Source organism: Lepidothrix coronata, unplaced genomic scaffold, assembly GCF_001604755.1.
Source record: "Lepidothrix coronata isolate B3197 unplaced genomic scaffold, Lepidothrix_coronata-1.0 Scaffold203, whole genome shotgun sequence".
Taxonomy (NCBI): domain Eukaryota; kingdom Metazoa; phylum Chordata; class Aves; order Passeriformes; family Pipridae; genus Lepidothrix; species Lepidothrix coronata.
In genome coordinates this window covers 147,425-164,019 of record NW_016690383.1, presented here as the reverse complement: position 1 = coordinate 164,019, position 16,595 = coordinate 147,425, and the positions used below count along the sequence as shown (strand labels likewise).

At 62.4% G+C, this 16,595-nt stretch overlaps 1 protein-coding gene across 1 annotated transcript in view; it reads right to left on the bottom strand.

The window, feature by feature from the left end:
- MYO18A (myosin XVIIIA) overlaps positions 1-15,740 on the bottom strand; it is a 32,081-nt gene extending 16,341 nt beyond the window's left edge. Inside the window, 20 exon segments of the mRNA XM_017832596.1 lie at positions 415-501; positions 851-1,043; positions 1,131-1,245; positions 1,248-1,481; positions 1,993-2,004; positions 3,544-3,688; positions 3,797-3,860; positions 3,950-4,050; positions 4,760-4,902; positions 5,165-5,375; positions 5,491-5,667; positions 5,744-5,853; positions 5,972-6,059; positions 6,601-6,657; positions 7,286-7,321; positions 7,726-7,803; positions 8,000-8,062; positions 8,267-8,947; positions 9,340-9,396; positions 14,658-15,740. Of these exon segments, the coding sequence (XP_017688085.1) occupies positions 415-501; positions 851-1,043; positions 1,131-1,245; positions 1,248-1,481; positions 1,993-2,004; positions 3,544-3,688; positions 3,797-3,860; positions 3,950-4,050; positions 4,760-4,902; positions 5,165-5,375; positions 5,491-5,667; positions 5,744-5,853; positions 5,972-6,059; positions 6,601-6,657; positions 7,286-7,321; positions 7,726-7,803; positions 8,000-8,062; positions 8,267-8,947; positions 9,340-9,396; positions 14,658-15,665 (3,660 nt within the window). The 5' untranslated portion in view covers positions 15,666-15,740.
- Between the last annotated feature and the right edge of the window lie 855 nt (positions 15,741-16,595).

Below are 16,595 nucleotides of genomic sequence, written 5' to 3'. Positions count from 1 at the left end.
AGATGCAGCGCTCAGGCACCCGAGGGCTGGAGCCACAAGCCCTCCTGGTCTCTGCAGCCACCTCCAAAAGGGACTGGAGGACCTCAGGGCTTAGAGAACCTTGGGAACCTGTGCACCCTGGGGACCTGAGCACCTTGGGGACCAGATCATTCCAGGGATCTCAAGGACTGGAGCACCCCAGGGATCACACACAGTCTCCAGGTCCCCTGCCTGCAGCACAGGCAGCTTCCAGGGCATGCAGGGAAAACCATGCTGGGGGATGCACCAAGGATGTGGGCTGCACACATACTCGCACCCGTGCTTTCACAGCCATTCAGGACAGCCCCTTTCCTTCCCCTCACTACCACCTAAGTGCCAAAATTCCACCCATCCGCTGCCGTGCTGTGGTTGGGAGGAAGCGCAGTGGGTGCTTACCAGTGCCTGGTGTGAGGACTGGTCTACAGCAGCTACGGAGCCAGAGGAGCTGGGCTCAGCATCAGCCAGGGTGAGCTCTATGTTCTCCTGGTGAGGGGGAACAGAGGCAGGTGAATGCCCACACCACGGAGTAGCAGTGATTGGGATCAGGAGCTGGTCAGGGTGTTGGTCTCAACGAGGTTTAGGATGATGTCGCATGCCAAGGGGGGACCAGGACATGTGGAAGGGTCCCCCTAGGCTGTCAGTGCCAAGATGGAGCAGCAGCAGTGATCTCACCACCACCACCACTCACAGCCACCCCATCACCTCCCAGCCCAGCTCTCCTCTGCCATGCTCCACAGCCAAAGAAATCAGAGGGGACACAGAGGAGATGTTCATGTGGGGACAGGAGGGCAGGAAGGGAGGAGGCAATGGTAGCCCTGGGTGTCCCCGATACCTCCTTGTATCGCTCCAGCTCGCGGGCGAAGGTGCGCTGGTGGAAGAGGAGCTGCAGGCGCTCCTGGGCATAGTTGTGGCAGAGCTCCTCGAAGGTGGCCCCCCGGCTCTGCCCTGCCAGCTCAGGGTTCTGCGCCCCGGGGGTGTCCACAACTGTCACCGAGCACACCGAGTGCTGACTCGACTTCAGCGCCCTGGAGGGGACACAAAAGGGACTCAGCGGGGCGAGTGGATGCTGCCACGCACCCCGCAGCTCTGCCCCCAGCCCTCCCAGCACATACCTGTTGAGGAGGGAGATGAGGAGGGTGAAGAGCTCCGAGTACAAACCAGATGCCATGCCCTCCAGGCACTCCAGTGCCGTCAGCTTGGGACCTGGCCAAGGCAACCCTGAGTGTCCCCTGGGGACACTGTCATCCCCTGGGGCCCACCCGCTGTCCCCCCAAACCTCACCCTACCTGTTCCACCATCCCCCAGGGGGGACTCATCGGGGCCCTGCCGGAAGGAGGTGGAGCGCTGCAGGGTGGCCTTGGGCTGGTGCTTGAAGATGGCAGAGGAGAGCTCCTCCAGGCTGCAGCCCAGCAGGTACGCGGCTTTCTGAGCCCACTCGTGACGTGCAAACTGCTTCCTCCCGGCTGGAGGGTGGAGAAGGGGGCTTCAGAGCCAGGCAGGGCATCCCCAAAGACGGGGAGCATTTCCAGACAGGCTTAGATGGTCTCAAGGACCCCCAGAGTATGCTGGGGATGCTGGGCACAGTGGGAGTACATGGCCAGGAAGCATGTTTTGAGGTGTAAGGAGACAGATATGTTTGGGGTGTAGAGGAGATGGGGGTGAATGGCTTCATGCCACTTCAGGGTTGAGCCCACAGCCACACCACGGTGTGTGGAGGTGAGGGTCCCCTTGCCATCACTACCTGGGGACCTCTGGGGCTCTGAGCCACCCTACACACAGGGACATGTCCCTGCTCGATGACACACTGAGCAGCCCAGCTGCAGCACAGCAGGACAGACCGTGGCGGACAGACAAAGACATGGATGCTGATGGAGGTGGGAACAGGTTAATGGTGACATGCAGGGACATGACAGCAGGATGGCGGTGGCACGTGGGAAGGGAAGCCAGAGACACGGGCGGAGAACAAGACTTTACCTTCGTCGGCGTCTGCATTGCAAAGGGCAGCATGCACCATGCGAACAGAGACAGGGGTTAGAAACAACGGCGCGTGACGGCGCGGGGACACGCGGCACGGGGGGCCCTCCTGCCAAAACGCACCGCCACGCCACGCACATGCCAAGCCTGCCCCTCCCCGGGCATTGCTGAAGTGTGTGAGGTCTTTCCTCTGTGAGCCCCCCTGCTCTGTGGGCACTGGTGGGGAGCAGCTCAGCTCTGCCCCAGAGCACAGAGAGCTGCTGTCAGATCCAGCTCGGTGCAAGTGTCAAAAAGATGAGGAAATCGGGAGGGTTGGTGCGACTGAGCTGGCTCTGAGCACCCCCAGTGTCCACGAGGTGCAGGGGAGGCTTCAGCAGCAGCACAGAGCCAGGGTTGGGATGTTCCCCCCCCCAGCAGGATCTGGGATTCCCTTCCAGCAGGGCCCCCGTTATAAAGAGACTCCAGAGCTGCCCGAGCATCCCGCTGTGGTGGCTGCGGCAGGGCCCTGCTGCCCTCTAGTGCCCTGAGAGCACCCCATGGGCCAGGACTGCACGCTGATAGCACGCCATGGGCCAGCACTGCACCCTGAGAGCACCCCATGGGCCAGGATTGCACCCCACTGTGCCCCAAGAGCACCCCACAGGTCAGCACTGCTCCCCACTACACCCCAAGAGCACCACATGCGCCAACCCTGCACCCCAGTGCACACTCAGACCCAACACATCTCTTTCCCCAGGGCTGAAAATTCCCTAAGTGCAGCCACCAGCTCCGGGTGCTCATTTTGGGGTTGCCATGCCCCAGCCCTCCTGCCAGTGTGCAGCACCACTGGGGCTTCCAGCATCGTGGGGAGAAAAGGAAGCCACAGGGGGAGAAGAGCAGCCCCCAAAGCCTAATTTGCCACCCCCAGGGATGGAGAGTGAAGCTGGTGCTGTTGGAGCCAGACCAAGCACCCACGGTGTACTCTGGGTGCCAGGGCAGCTCTGCCCCACACCACCAATATGCTGACAGGACTGGGTTGGGGGTGCTCATGGGCATCAGGAACCAGCTGGGGGTCAGGGTTGGTCCCAGCACACCAGCAGCATCCCAAGCCCCCATTTCAGCCCCAAAACCAGCACCGTGTGGCACCCCCCAAGAGCAGAGCCCTCCCCCCCATTACCGGCTCCATCTGCCAGTGGCTCTGTGAGGAGGATGAAGGGAGAGGTGTTACACTGGGAACGGGGGACACATGCACCCCCCAACTCCCTCAACCCCAGCCAGGCCCCCTCTGATGCACGTTGGTAGAAGCCAACCCAGAGACTGGGGTGTTCAATTCCCACCAGTTAATGGGACCACCCCAGCCATGGGGACAAAGCTGGGTGCCACAGAACACCCAGGGTGGCAGGGTACTGTCCCTGAGCTGACACAGCCCCCCACATACCCCCAGGACTCGGCTGCACTGGGGAGGGCTGTTTGCAAGGTGCCCAGGTGCCAGCAATGGCTCTGGGACCCCTTGCATTCATCAGTCCCAAACCTCCACCCGTTAACGGCTCCCAGCCTGGAGAAGCTCATTACCTTTGGTGGCCCCAGCAGCTCCCAGGTGGTAAATGGCCCCCAGAATGAGCCAGAAGGCTTTCTGCTCATCACCCGAGATGCCCATCACCTTCATGGCTGCCAGGAGCTTGCTGAACTGCTGGGTCGCCTTCTGCTTTTCCTCTGGCTGTGGGAAACAACAGGAGCCATCAGTCTGGGAGCCCGGCTCTGCCTCCCCCTGCACTCAAACGGGTCAGAGACCCCTGTCCCTCCCACAGTCCCCCACGGCAGCAACCTTGGAGGGGGGCACGATGCCGAAGACGTTGTTCTCTGCAAGGTGGTTGAAGTGAAGCTCAGTCCTGCGGGGATAAACACCATGATTGGCTCCATGTGGAAGACCTCAGAGACCCCCATGGGCTGGGGGCTGTGCCCTCGCCCCCCAGCTCACCGCAGGGTGCTGTCGGAGCAGGCCAGCAGGTAGTAGAAGATGTTGAAGGTGGTCTCTTTGGCCGGGCGCCTGGCCACACGCAGCTTCTCCAGCAGCAGTGTCTGGAGGAGGTGGGAGAGATGGGAACTGTCCCCAAGTGCCCCGCTCCCACTGAGACCCTTCAGCCCACCCTGGTCTCATCCTTGCTGCCTCTCCAGGGTCCTCACAGAGATGTGAGGGTCTCCCTCCCACCACAGGGCACCATGTGAATGCAATCATTCAAATAGCTCACAAGCATTTGCTCTCTGGTGAATACTACTATAGTAGCATGGACCAGCTCTCTTGGACTTTAAGGGCTCTGCTGTCATCACACCAGAGAGGCATCTGGAAGACAGCCCCTCCGATTTTGGGACTAACTCACCAGGGACAGGGAGCCCATCTGACCTAGGTGTGAACAAGGACAAGAGAAGGATGCCAGGCTGCTGAGTGCTGCAAGCATGGCTGGGCAGCTGGTGGAGGTCTGCAGCAGAGCTTGCAGCACAGGAAACATCATGAGAATCATAGAGTCCTGGAATGGTTTGGGTTGGAAGGGACCCTAAAGTTCAACAAGTTCCAACCCCCTGCCATGGGCAGGAACACCATCCACTAAACCAGGTTCCTCCACGTCCTGTCCAACCTGGCCTTGAACACTTTCCAGGGGTGACAGGGGCATCCACAGCTTCTTTGGGCAACATCCCGGTGAGGACAGACCGACTCCCACACTGAGGGAAGCCACACTGGTAAGGATGGACTGGCTTCCATGCTGGGGGGAGGCCATCCCAGCCCCCTCACCTGTACGGAGGCAGATGCCACCTGCCCAGCCTGGTCGAAGTCCAGAGAGATGATCTGGGAGAAGCGGGTGGCGTTGCCGTTCATGCTGGTGCTGCTATTGCCAAAAGCCTCCAGGATGGTGTAGAGAGCCTGCCACTTCTCCGCTGCAGGAAGAGAAGCAGGGCGGTGGGGTGCAGGGGCTGTGCGGCGGGCGGGCAGCTGGAGCTGGCACTGCCGGTGCTGCTGCTCCTGTGCCATGCTCCGCACCATGGCAGCCCTCAAGAGTGCGGCAAAGGCACCGGCGTGAGGCAGTGACAGCCCATGTGGTGCGTGTCCAGCCGCTGCCACGTGTGGGGGGCTGTGAGTGCAAAGCAAGGGGCTTGCGCAGGCAGCACACGGGGACCCCGCAACCTGCTGGGGACTCACCGGAGAAGACCTTGCCGGTGCTGCCGGCGATGGTGGCGAGGTACTGGACCAGGTGCTGGCAGTTGGTGGTCTTTCCGCTGCCGCTGGCGCCCAGCAGCACGACGGCCTGGTCCTGGCGGCTCATCAGCATGCTGCGGTACGCGGCCTGGGCCACCGCGTAGATGTGCGGGGACATGTCCTCCCTGCGGCACCCCTTGAACATGTGCATGACCTGGTGGGGACAGGGCAGTGAGGGTCAGCACCCTGCCACCCCACAGCTCCCTCTGCACGATGCCACGGCTCCCAGCTGCCTGTCCCCTCTGGTGTGCCCCCCGCAGCATGGTCACCTTCTCAGAGTACATGGAGGGGGAGCTCAGCGGGTTGATGATGACCATGGTGGGCCCGGCGTAGGTGTGCAGGAGGTTGCCGCCGTAGCGCTGCCGCAGCGTGTGCAGCACGCTGGACTCATTGAGGTAGAGGAGGCTGGCGAGGTCTTCCACGCGGTCACACGATGGGGGGTTCGCCTGGCAGCGAGGTCGAGGGGGGCGTCAGGCTGGGAACGGGGATCTGCCCCACCGTCCCCCCGCCCCGCAGCCCTACCTTCTCCACATCATCCTCCTCCACCTCCAGGATAGCTCCATCGTGGTCCAGTTTCACCTTCACCTTGCCCTCGGGCAGGGGACTGCCCGCCTCCGGCCGCAGCTGGCTGCCTGCAAGGGGCACAGGGCACTCAGTGGGGCCGTGCTGGCAGCCCCCTGGGGACACTGCATGGGGGATGTGCCGCGGGAAGGACAGGGCATGCCACGTCCCAGCAGTGCCCCGACTCACCCAAGGAGAAGCCATCCCTGTGCACCAGCCACACCTTCTCGGTCTCGTACCAGGCCTCCTCAGCCGCTATCTGCTCCTCTGATTTGGCCTGTGGAACAGCAGGATGTGGAGTGGTTGTGGTCACCTGCCCCTGCTCTGTCTTGCCCCCTCCCCACATCCCTGGGGCTGGAGGGAGCAGGCTGACTGGCCACGGGCCCTCATGTGGGCCAGCCACAGCCATTCTTCACAAGTGTTCCCAGCCCCAGTTCCCATTTGCCCACTGTCTCCAGGGACCCCAGTGGGATCGGGGCTGCAGAGACCACCAGGGCCCTGCTACAGCTCAGGGCAGACATAAAGCCAAGTGACCCACAGGCTCATTCACCACAGCCACCTTGGGCAAGCCTGGAGAGCCTGAGCTCCCAAACCACAGCCCTGACACAGGGCACCCATTCCAGCCACGTGTCAGGATGCAGGGACACTGGGTATGCTGTGGGGACATGGGACATGCTTCAGGGACATGCTGTAGGACACAAAGGACACACTGCAGGCACATAACGTGGGGACACAGGACATGGCACAGGACCACAGCATGGAAAATGTTGGGCTGGCGTAGCCGGCACCCGAGAGCAGGATAAGCCCTAAAGCCAAACCTGAGCTGCGGCAGGGACGGGGCCAAGGGGAGCTGCCGGCGCATCGTCCACTGGACCCTGGCAAGGTCGAGAGACAGGGCTGAAGGTGAGAAGGGCTCAGCCCTTCCCCGCAAACAGCACGGAAAGCGGCGAGGGGAGCGAGCAGGGGCAAAGCGCCACCTTGTCACACCCTGTGAGCACTCCTGGTGCCATGGCCACTGCTGTGGACAGCAGGGTGGCATGTCCAGTGCTGTGCTGGAGACACATGGAGCCGGGAAGGATGTTGGCCATGAGGCCATGCTGCCAAAGCCCTGGGGGCTGGGGGTCACTGCACTGACCCGCTCTGAGCTCTGCCAGCACTGCACTGCTTCGCCACAAGCCATGCGTCCTGCCTGTGCCAGTGCTCTGCCCCTGCACATCCTGCTCCATGTCCCTGCCCGCCCCAGCTGTGCCACCTCCACCAAGAGCACCCCCCCAGGATGCCCAGCTTCCCAGCACGGCCCCTCTGGGGAGAGGCACCCAGCCCTGGCTGCCCTGGCACCCTCCAGCCCCATGGGTGCCGTGGCAGCCCACAGAGCAGGGTGGGATGGGAAAGCCTTACGCTCCAGCACGAGGCGCGGGCGCAGACGCCAGCCCAGCGGGACACAGAGGATGGCGGGGGGTCGCTGGTGCAGGCAGAGGGTTCCTGAGGACGGGGGTACAGTACCTGGCTGGGTGCCGAGGCGGAGGCGGCGGGGTCCAGCTAACGGCAGCAAGGAAGCAGGAGAGAAAGAAGAGAAGGGGTGAGAGGCAGAGAGCAGAAGCAGCACCCTGACAGGCCAAAGGCCCTGGCACGGCCAGGATTCATATGGCACCACCAGGACATCATCCGTCCCAGCCACCACAATGTGCCTGGGCTCCCACGGGGATGCCAGCATTTCCCCACCCCCAGGCACACTGGTCTGGGCAGTGATCCCCAAACCCACCAACAGCCCTGGTTATCCATCCCCTGCTGCCACCCAGAGAGGGATCGTGGGGTTGGCAGCCAGGCACAGGGGTACAGTCACCATGTGCAGAGCACACGGCATGCCCAGGGCAGCCACATGCTGCCCATGCCTGCCTATCCTTGGGAAGGCAACACGCAAGCACCAACACCCCTGGAATTACAGAAGTAGTGAAGATCCTCTCCAGTCGGAGCTGCGCTTCCTCAGATGGGCTCAGCTGGGACGCAGGGCTGGGAGCAGCCTGGAGGCAGAGCACATTAGCCCCAGGCCGGCCACCCCACAGCCCCTGCAGCCCTGGCACGTGGGTATCAGCACAGCCATTGCAAAGGCTTCCCCCACCCTGCAGCCCAGCAGGGTGAAGGTGCTGACACTGGCACAGCTGGGGTACCAGCAGGTACCCACAGTGCCTGGGGACCTGGATCCCCGCTCCTACACACCTGCTTGGGGGGCGTCGGGGCAGTTTTCACAGGGGTCGGCCGCTTCTCGCTGGTCTGCTGCTTCTTCTCCATATGAAATGGAGGGGAGACAAGGGCCAGCGTGATGGGGTTGCCACAGCACACACCATTGCCCCAAAAAAGTGACCCCCACCCACACCACACAGCCCAAAAACACTGCAAACCATGCAGGTGAGCTCACACCATGCTGAGCTGGGGGCACAACCCGCTGCCGGGTTAGAGCATCCCCCGCCGTGCACACACCGGTACCTTGTGCCTCTCCAGGGCGGTGGGTTTCAGAGCAGATGCCTTTGCCGGCTCCGCTTTCCCTCCCGAAGGCTGCACCAGCGGCTCCGGCTTGGCTTCACTGCCCAGGGACAGGGACGGCTTCGCGTCCCCACCGGCCGGATCGGGGGACTTCTCCTGCCTGTCCCCCGGCCGGAGCCGCGGCCGGTGCTCCTTGGTTTTGCCCTTCGCCATGAGGGTTTTGAGCCCTGCTGAGATCTCATCCTTGGGTTCCGACTTGGCAGGAGCTGCCGGCACCACAGCAGGGGGAGGTGGTGGTGGGGCCGGGGGAGCCGGGACACCCGCACGGCCTGTCTCCTCCTTCCTGGGGGGTGGCACTGGCTCGGGAGACTTGGCATCTTGCCCTGGCTCCTTGGCACTGCCAGTGTCCTCCCCTGGCAGGACTTTGCGGACCACCTTGCGCACTACCCGAACCACCCTGCGGCGGGACAGGCCCTGGCTGTCGTCCTCCTGTGCCTCGGCAGCCGGGCCCTCCAGCCCGTTCACGGCCGCCCCATTCAGCACCGGCTCTGGGCTCTTCCCTTTTCCAGCAGGTGGCTCAGGGCTCTTCGCAGGCTGAGGTTTTGGGGGTTCAGATTTCGGGGGTTCAGGTTTTGGGGGCTCAGGTTTCGGGGGTGCAGATGCCACATCCTTCGGGCTCTCTGACTGCAGCCACAATGACACCTGTGTGAGTGGAGGTCCAGCCACGGACCCTCTGCTTGGGACATGGTGTGCCCAAAGCTCTGTGCCCTGCCACGGAGCACAGCTCCTGGCCAGACCCCAGTACTGGGGGACACAGCTTCCAGTCCCCTTCCCCAGCCAACCTACAGCTCCCCACCAGACCCCAGAGCAGGGAGCAGTGGTGACCTACCTTCCCCACACACAGGGACCCATCAACCCTCAGGCTGCCAGCATAGGGGTAAAACTCAGTGCTCAGGGCATCACTGAACCCATGACCCTCCATGGTGTCCCCAAGCCCTGGCATGGGGTCTGTTCCCACCAAGGGTGAGCCCCATCCCCAACACAGCTCCACCCTGTCCATGCCCTGCAACACTTACAGGCCCGTCCTCCTTCACGGGTCTTTTCACAGCTAAAGATTTGTCCTCGTCCTTGACCTGAGGGTCAGACAAACAAGAGGAGCACGTTTCAGCCCACTGTGAGGCCTTGCTGCCAGAAAACTCACCAGGACCATCACTCCATGCCAGCCCCAATCTGCAGCCCATTGCAGGGAAAAGGATGCAAAAGCCTCCTTCCAGGCTTCCAATCAGCCAAAAAAGCAGGAGGAAGCGCAGAGATGCGCCCCAGTTATGGCAAACCCCAAAGGTGGGAGAGGTACATGCTCTGCCTGCCTGGCCTGGGCCCTCTCATCACATGCAGTCAGTGAGTGAGCTGGTACAGAGGCCCATTACTGCTCCCACAGGGCTCTGTCCTTCTGCAAGTCACTCCCCAGGCGTCACAGCACATTTTAAGTGTCACCAGCTAATCTCTGCAGCAGACGCACATGGGGTGTGCCAGCTCCCTGCTGAGCGGGGCGACCAGGGGGCTCTGGGGGGTGGATGGTCAAACCCTGTCCTGAGCCGTGTCTCTGAGTGCCAGGACTCGCTTGACACTGCGGTGCATCCCATGGGATTGCCATCACACAGCTCCTGGGTGGCTGGTGGCACCGGGGTGGCTCGTGCCGTGTTAGGGGCTGCACCAGCCACTCGCAAAGCGGTTAGTGATGGTGTTAGTGATCGCATGCGTGGCCGCGTCGGTGACTCCGCTCCAAGCTCCCCATTTGCTCAGCACGGCCCCCGGCACAGCAGCACAGTGAGGCCAGGAGTGCTGCTCCAAACATGGTGCCAGTGCTGGGCAAACTGAGGGAACTAGTCAGCAGCGTAACCCGAATGTGGGGCGCAGGCAAACATGCGAGAGAGACTTCCCTTCTGCTCCCAGAACGCAAACCGGGATGAGAATGCCATGGTGATGTCTCATGGAGCTGCAGCCCTGGCTGGGGAGAGAGGCAGAGGTGAGATGGGCTGGGGACAGCACACAGAAAGCCAAACCATGGCACAGTCTACAGGGATGTGTCCTTCCCCACTTGGGATCCTCAGGAATGGGGGTCTGAGCCCACCTGGCCTTGCTCAGTGTACAAACAGTGCCCACAGGAGGGGCTCTGGGGACAGGCAGGTGACCAGTCTGACACCTGACAAAACTCATTGTGCAAAAAAAGCCCCTTCAGTCAGGCCTCAGGATCATGCCCCCATTCCCCTGAGCAGGCCAGCCTGCTGTAGTAAGCAAATGCCAGGGTGAGGGAAGGGATATTTTCTACCCCAGCTCTCTGCTTGCCCTGACAGTCAGGGTTTATTCTGAGCCTGACCCCGTGCCAATAGCCGGGCAGCCCTGATGGGACCCACTGCCCTGGCTGGCACCCACTCTCCAACCCAAAGGGGTTGTGCCTGGGGCCATCGGGGAGAAATCCCCCTCCCAGGGCCAGGCACCGTGAGGAGGAGCACCCGGTCGCCAAACCAACCCGCCTGTCTGGGCACACACCGCCTTGTCCCTGAGGAATCCCCTGTACCCCATCCCCCTCACCACAGTGATTGATACACCAGTGCCGGGAGCACAGGTTGAACACGGGGGTCCAGAAACCAACCTGCCTATGGGCCAAAGCTCCCAAACCCTCTGCTTCCACTTCCAGGCAGCCTGGCACCCCAAAGATCCCCAGAGAGCACCGGCATTGGAGTCCCCAAAACAAACAACCCCTGGCCACCAAAGAGCCCCGGGGGTGGGTTTGGCCTCGCAGCCCCCAATCCCAGTGCCAGGACTGTCTCCCACGTGCCCCCCTCGTGCTCCCCCAAGCTGTGCTAGCCACACTGGGGGTCCCCACCTTACCAGAGGGAGCCAGGAGCGGGGTTTCCGCCGGGGCGAGCGCGGCACAGCACGGTGGGAGAGGCACTAGCGGGGCGGCAGCCGCAGCACGGGGACAGCTGGGCTGATAGGGCCACCCTAAAAATAGCCGAGGAATGCGAGGGCCCCGCCGGCGCACGCAGCAGCCGGAGGGAGAGCTGGGGGGGACACGCGGGCAGTGGGGCCTCACCACCACCACCGTCACCGCCGCCACTGCCAGAGGAAGTGATGTGGGCTCTGCCGCGGGGGGAACTGCCCAGCCTCCGTCCACTGTCCGCCCGGAGGGAGTGGGGGAAGACACCCCCGGACTGAGTGCAGCTGTGGAACTGGAGGAGCCAGGGAGAGTTCTGTGCCACAAGGGACGGGGTTGCACGCTCCCGCAGCCCGGGGTGCCGTGGCAGGGTGCCCAGTGTAGGAGCAGTGTGCCTGGTGTCGTGCCAGGCGGCGCAGCCCTGACACTTCTTGCTCCTCCTTTGCCTTTCCCATGAACACAACAGCCCCCTCCAAAATGCTGCTGGGGATGGAGAGCACCCCAGCACGGCACGGCAGTCCACGGTAAAGACACTTTCATGGCAAAGCCACCTCTAGAAGTCCAAGGTCTCCCTGGAAAGAGCAGGAGCGGGGCGGTGGGCAAGGGGCCAGGGGTCAGGGGCCTCCCTGCGCGGGGGCTGCCGGGAGGAGGCCGGTGGCAGGGAGCCAGGCACGCCGGCATGGAGGGGCAGTGGTGACCGCTTGGGCACAGGCACAACGGGGACCCCAGCAGGCACTTGAGCAGGTCCAAGACAAACCAAACCGACACAGATGTGCCCTGAGCCAAAAAGCATTCCCTGGAGAAGCAGAAGGTCCTGGTCCAACTGGGACAGCTGTGCCAGTGGCAGGCTGGAAATCCCCATGCTGGGAACACCAGCACTAGGCCACATCCCTCTTGGCCCACAGGACTGGCACCCCGTGCTGCACAAGGGACAGGTCACAGCAAACACCCTTAGTAGGGCTGGCACAGCACAGCTGAGAGTGCCTGTAGTGACACCAGTGTCCCCAGGTAGTGTGGGCAAGGAGGCACCACCAGGGAGGAGCCCATCTCCCACAGGTCACCTCCACCAGGATGCCCAGCCCGGCCATTTGGTGATGAGGCATTTCTACCTGGCCAGCATATTCCTCTCATTCTCCTTCAGGAAGTTTGTCAGAGACGCACTGGCCTATAGATGAGCCCACTGGACACAAGCCCCGTCCCCAGGACCTCTTGGGACCCCCCCACACACTGGGGCACCCAGCAGCACCAACCCCACAGTGCGGACAGAAAACCAGCCAAACCAAGAACTTCCCAAGCATGGAAAAATGGAGACAGAGCCTCTGGCACAATGAGAGTCCCACATCCCCACCCCAGTGCAATATGGGGTACCCAGCCATGCCATAGCAGAGTGGCCTTGCACTCTGGGGACAGCAACCTCCAGGGACCTGGGTGCCCAAGGACAGTGGGCACACATGGTATGCAGGGTCCACCAGTGCAGCCTCTGGATGCCTGTGGTCCTGCTGAAGCACTGGAGTGGTCAGAGGCATTTCTGGAATATTTCTGCTGGGCCGGCGCATGCCTGGGCCCTGCCTGAGGAATTTCGCTGGTAAATAAATAAATACAGGCGTGGAGCTGAGCCAGCCCGGCTCCCCTACACCGGGAGCAAGGCTGGGACATGGAGGGGGTTACACCCGGCACCCAATGTCCAGCCACGCCGTGCCACCAGCTGGCCCCCCCATGCACCTCACAGGACCAACAACCCCCCAAGACACGGTGGGTGCTCCCCTTGGCCAGCCAGGTTCGTGGGGACAAGGGTGACTCAGCACAGACCCAGTGAGGGGGTGAAACCCCCCATGGTACACAGAGAACCCTGCACTGTCCCACTCCAGCCAGGGAGGGGCTTCCACAGCAACGGCCCAAAATATGTCTATAATTTCCTGTTTCAAAAAGGATCATTTTTATTTAAATTAGGACCAGAAACATTCCAGGGAGCTTAGTGGAGACTGGGGGAGAGCTGGGCCTCCCTGTGTGCCGGCACCTTGCATGAGGGACCCCCAACCGTACCCAGCACCCCTGCCTGTGCTCCCCAGCACCGGCAAAGGTGTGGTGCATGACGCAGGAGGAGAACAGCATCCTGCAGCAGGACATGCCCAACCTGCAGTGGCAACCAACGCGTCTCCACAACACAGTCAGTGCCAGCCCTCCAGTCAGCTCCCACCGGCTGATGCCATCAAACCACACCGTGTCCCGGCACAAGGCTGCACACTGCAGCCTCTCCCCTGCAGCCCCAAGGGCACCGGCATCTCCTCTCTCCTTCCCAGCCCAGCACCACACTTCTGGTAGGCACAAGTGCCTCGCCAGCCCCCGTGTGCCGGCATCCAACGCACACCTGCTTCCATGCCAAGGTCTGCAGCACGGGCACAGCCGTGCCCCGCCGGCCCCGCGGGGTTATCCGGCCAGGGGTTATCCCTGCAGCACCGCCGGCACTGGCCGGTGACGCCTGCCGGGCTCCGGGGAGGAGCTGTCAGAAAGCCACTGCTCCAGCTTGGCGCAGACTCCACCCCGCAGTGCCGGCATCTGCTCGAGGAGCACATGGAGCCCCTTGGCCACCCTTACTCCATCCTGGCCACCATCCTGTGGGCACGGGGCCCCGCCATGCTCAGCATAGCCCTCCCCGGTGCGGGCAACCTGCTCCACACCCTCCTACCCTAAGGAAGGCCTAAAAATACACTAAACGAGCCCAGTTACACACACTAAACAATGTCACACTGCTGCACCCCCTGTCACCACAGAGGGGGCTCAGCTTTGCAGGTTGTCGGTGTTTGGGGGCCTCTGCCAGGGTGCTGGCTGGCCGGGACACTGACTAGCCCGCGGCAGGGTCAGCAGTGCCGGGCAGCAGGAGTGAGGGATGTGGGTCACCCAGCCATTAAGTTTCTATTTATACACCACCAGCAGCAGTCGCGCACACAGGGCTGCACTCGCCAGCAGCAGCTCCCGGCCCCTGGCACACTGTGTGCCTGCCCCAGTCCCCAGGGAGGATCCCAGTTGAGGGAGGCCAATGTGGGCAATGGAGCAGGCAGTGTTGTCCTGCAAAGCAGCATTTGGAACTTCCTGGCAGTGAGGAGCAAAGCTCCCTTCCCTGCTGGACAGTGCTTCCTCAGCAAAGAGATGGGGACAGACTTCCCCCGGCAACGCAGAGTAGGGCTTTCCTGCAGCCCCTCTGGCAGGAGAAAGACCAAACCCAACAGCACACTGAGCATTTTGAGGGGCAAAACCCACCAGTGATGGTTTGTAAGACCTGATTAGGCTGCACCCCAGCCACAGCCTCCCACTCCTCTGTGCATTGCTCCCATCCAGAGCAGCCTCAGCACTCACTGGTTCCCACAGCTCCTGCCAACCCAAACACCCCCGCAAGGACGCTGGCACTGGCAGAACCCAGGCCCCAGCAGCACCCACGGCAAGGACAGCGTTACTCACATCCCAGGCAGCACGGCGTGTCCCCTGGCCGCCCCGCAGCCAGCACCGGCTCAGCTCGCTCAGCTCCAGGATGGGCTGCACCTTCAGCTGCACCGTCTCCCCCGACTGCCGGATCATCTCCACGATCTCATCCCGGGATTTGTTCTCCACGTTTAGTCCGTTGATTTCCACCAGACGGTCTCCCGGCACCAATCCCAACGCCAAATCTTTGGTGCCAGCTCCGGGCTCGGCGAAGTGCACGACACGCCGGTACACCTGCCCATCGGGCCCCCGGTCCAGCATGGTGGTGCGGCGCAGGGAGAAGCCAAAATCGCCGGTGTTGCGCCTTTGCAGCTCCAGCTGCCGTGGGGTGGGGGGCTGGGGGGGCACCAAGGCGGGCAGCCGCAGCTCAATGGGGAACCTCTTGCCGATGAGCTCCGGCACCCTGGCACGCAAGGAGGTGGCAGGAGGGGTGCAGGGCAGTCCAGGGGGAACCCCATGCTTGTCAAGTGGGGTCTCCAGCGTGCGCACCTCCACCTGCGGGGAGGGGGCTGCCGAGTGCTCAGAGGGGGTGGAGGTCTCCGAGGTGCTCTCATCTCGGCTTTTCTGGGAGAAAGAGAAGCGTTTGACGATCACCTGGGAGTTCTGCTTGGCCAAGGAGCCAAACTTGGCCGCCCGCTGCAGCACCGAGCCCTTGAAGTTGCCATCGTCCACCTTGAGATCGTCACTGGAGCTGGCCGTGCTCAGGTGGCCCGAGTCCAAGATGACACTGCCCCGGTTGCTGTCGGAGTCGATGTCCGTGAGGTGCAGTTCGGAGCCGCTGGCCACCTTGATGGGGATGGGGTTGGAGATCTCCAGGCGGGTCTTGGAGTCCCGCTTGGAGGCACGGTTAAGGTTGAAGAAGCCCCTGCGCATGCTCATCTCTTCCAGGCTCTTGAGCTCAGCTGCTGACATTCGCTCCTTCTTCTCCTTCTTTTTCTCCTTCCGGGCCCCATCCTTCTCTTTGTCTTTCTTCATCAGGTTGAACATGGTGGAGGGGGGCTTGGGGCACTCTTGCCCCCGTGGCAGGGCGCTGGGTCAGGGTGCTGGTCACGGCACAGCCGCCTGCACAGGACAGAGAGGCAAGGGTGCTATCAGACAGCAGCATGGCCAACACCCACTCACCACCCCTCAATCCACCCCACTGGTCATCCCAGCTGCCATCCCAAGCCCAAGGGGTCATGTCCCAGCATTTCCACCCTCCCTGGGGACAGCAGCACCACAGGGCTGAGACTGCCTCAGTCATTGTGTTCTCACCCCAGCTGGGCACAAAGTCCTAGAGATGCAACAAGGGTGGCCCTGCACCCACAGGGATGTCCCAAAAGAAGCCCAAAAGCCTTGCATCCCTGTGCATGCCCCTGCCAGCACCAGGACTGACTGCAGGTGAGACCCCCGGCATCTCCCGCAGCTCAGGAGCCGTTTCAGAGCTGCACGGGTGAGCAGCAAGGAACACATTCTGATTGCTTTTCCTGCCAGCACGGATACTCCCCAGGGTAAAACCCCCCATCCCAGCCAGCCACAGCACCACCAGCATCCTGCCTGCCGTTCAAAAGCCCCTTGTTGAGGAAACAGAGGCTCCTCTGCTGCTCATCCTGGCCCTGGCCACCGCAAACCGCAAGGGAGAGCCGCGGGCAGGGAGGGAGCCGGAAACATGGCCTGGAGCGAAGGTTGCTCTAATAAACAGGAACCTGTAAAATCACATCCCTCCCAACACTGATAAGTGTCTAATTTTAGCCAGGGCGACGTAGAAACTTGTGACGCCGACGGCGACCTCCAGGAACAGTCGCTCTTTCATTTGGGCATCCCGCACAGGGCGGGGGGAGCACCCAGCCAGTGGGAAAACTGTGGTTGGGCAGAAAACCCAGCTCCTTCCTGGAAAACCCCACATGCACCCAGTGCCTGGGAGCACCCACAGCCTCA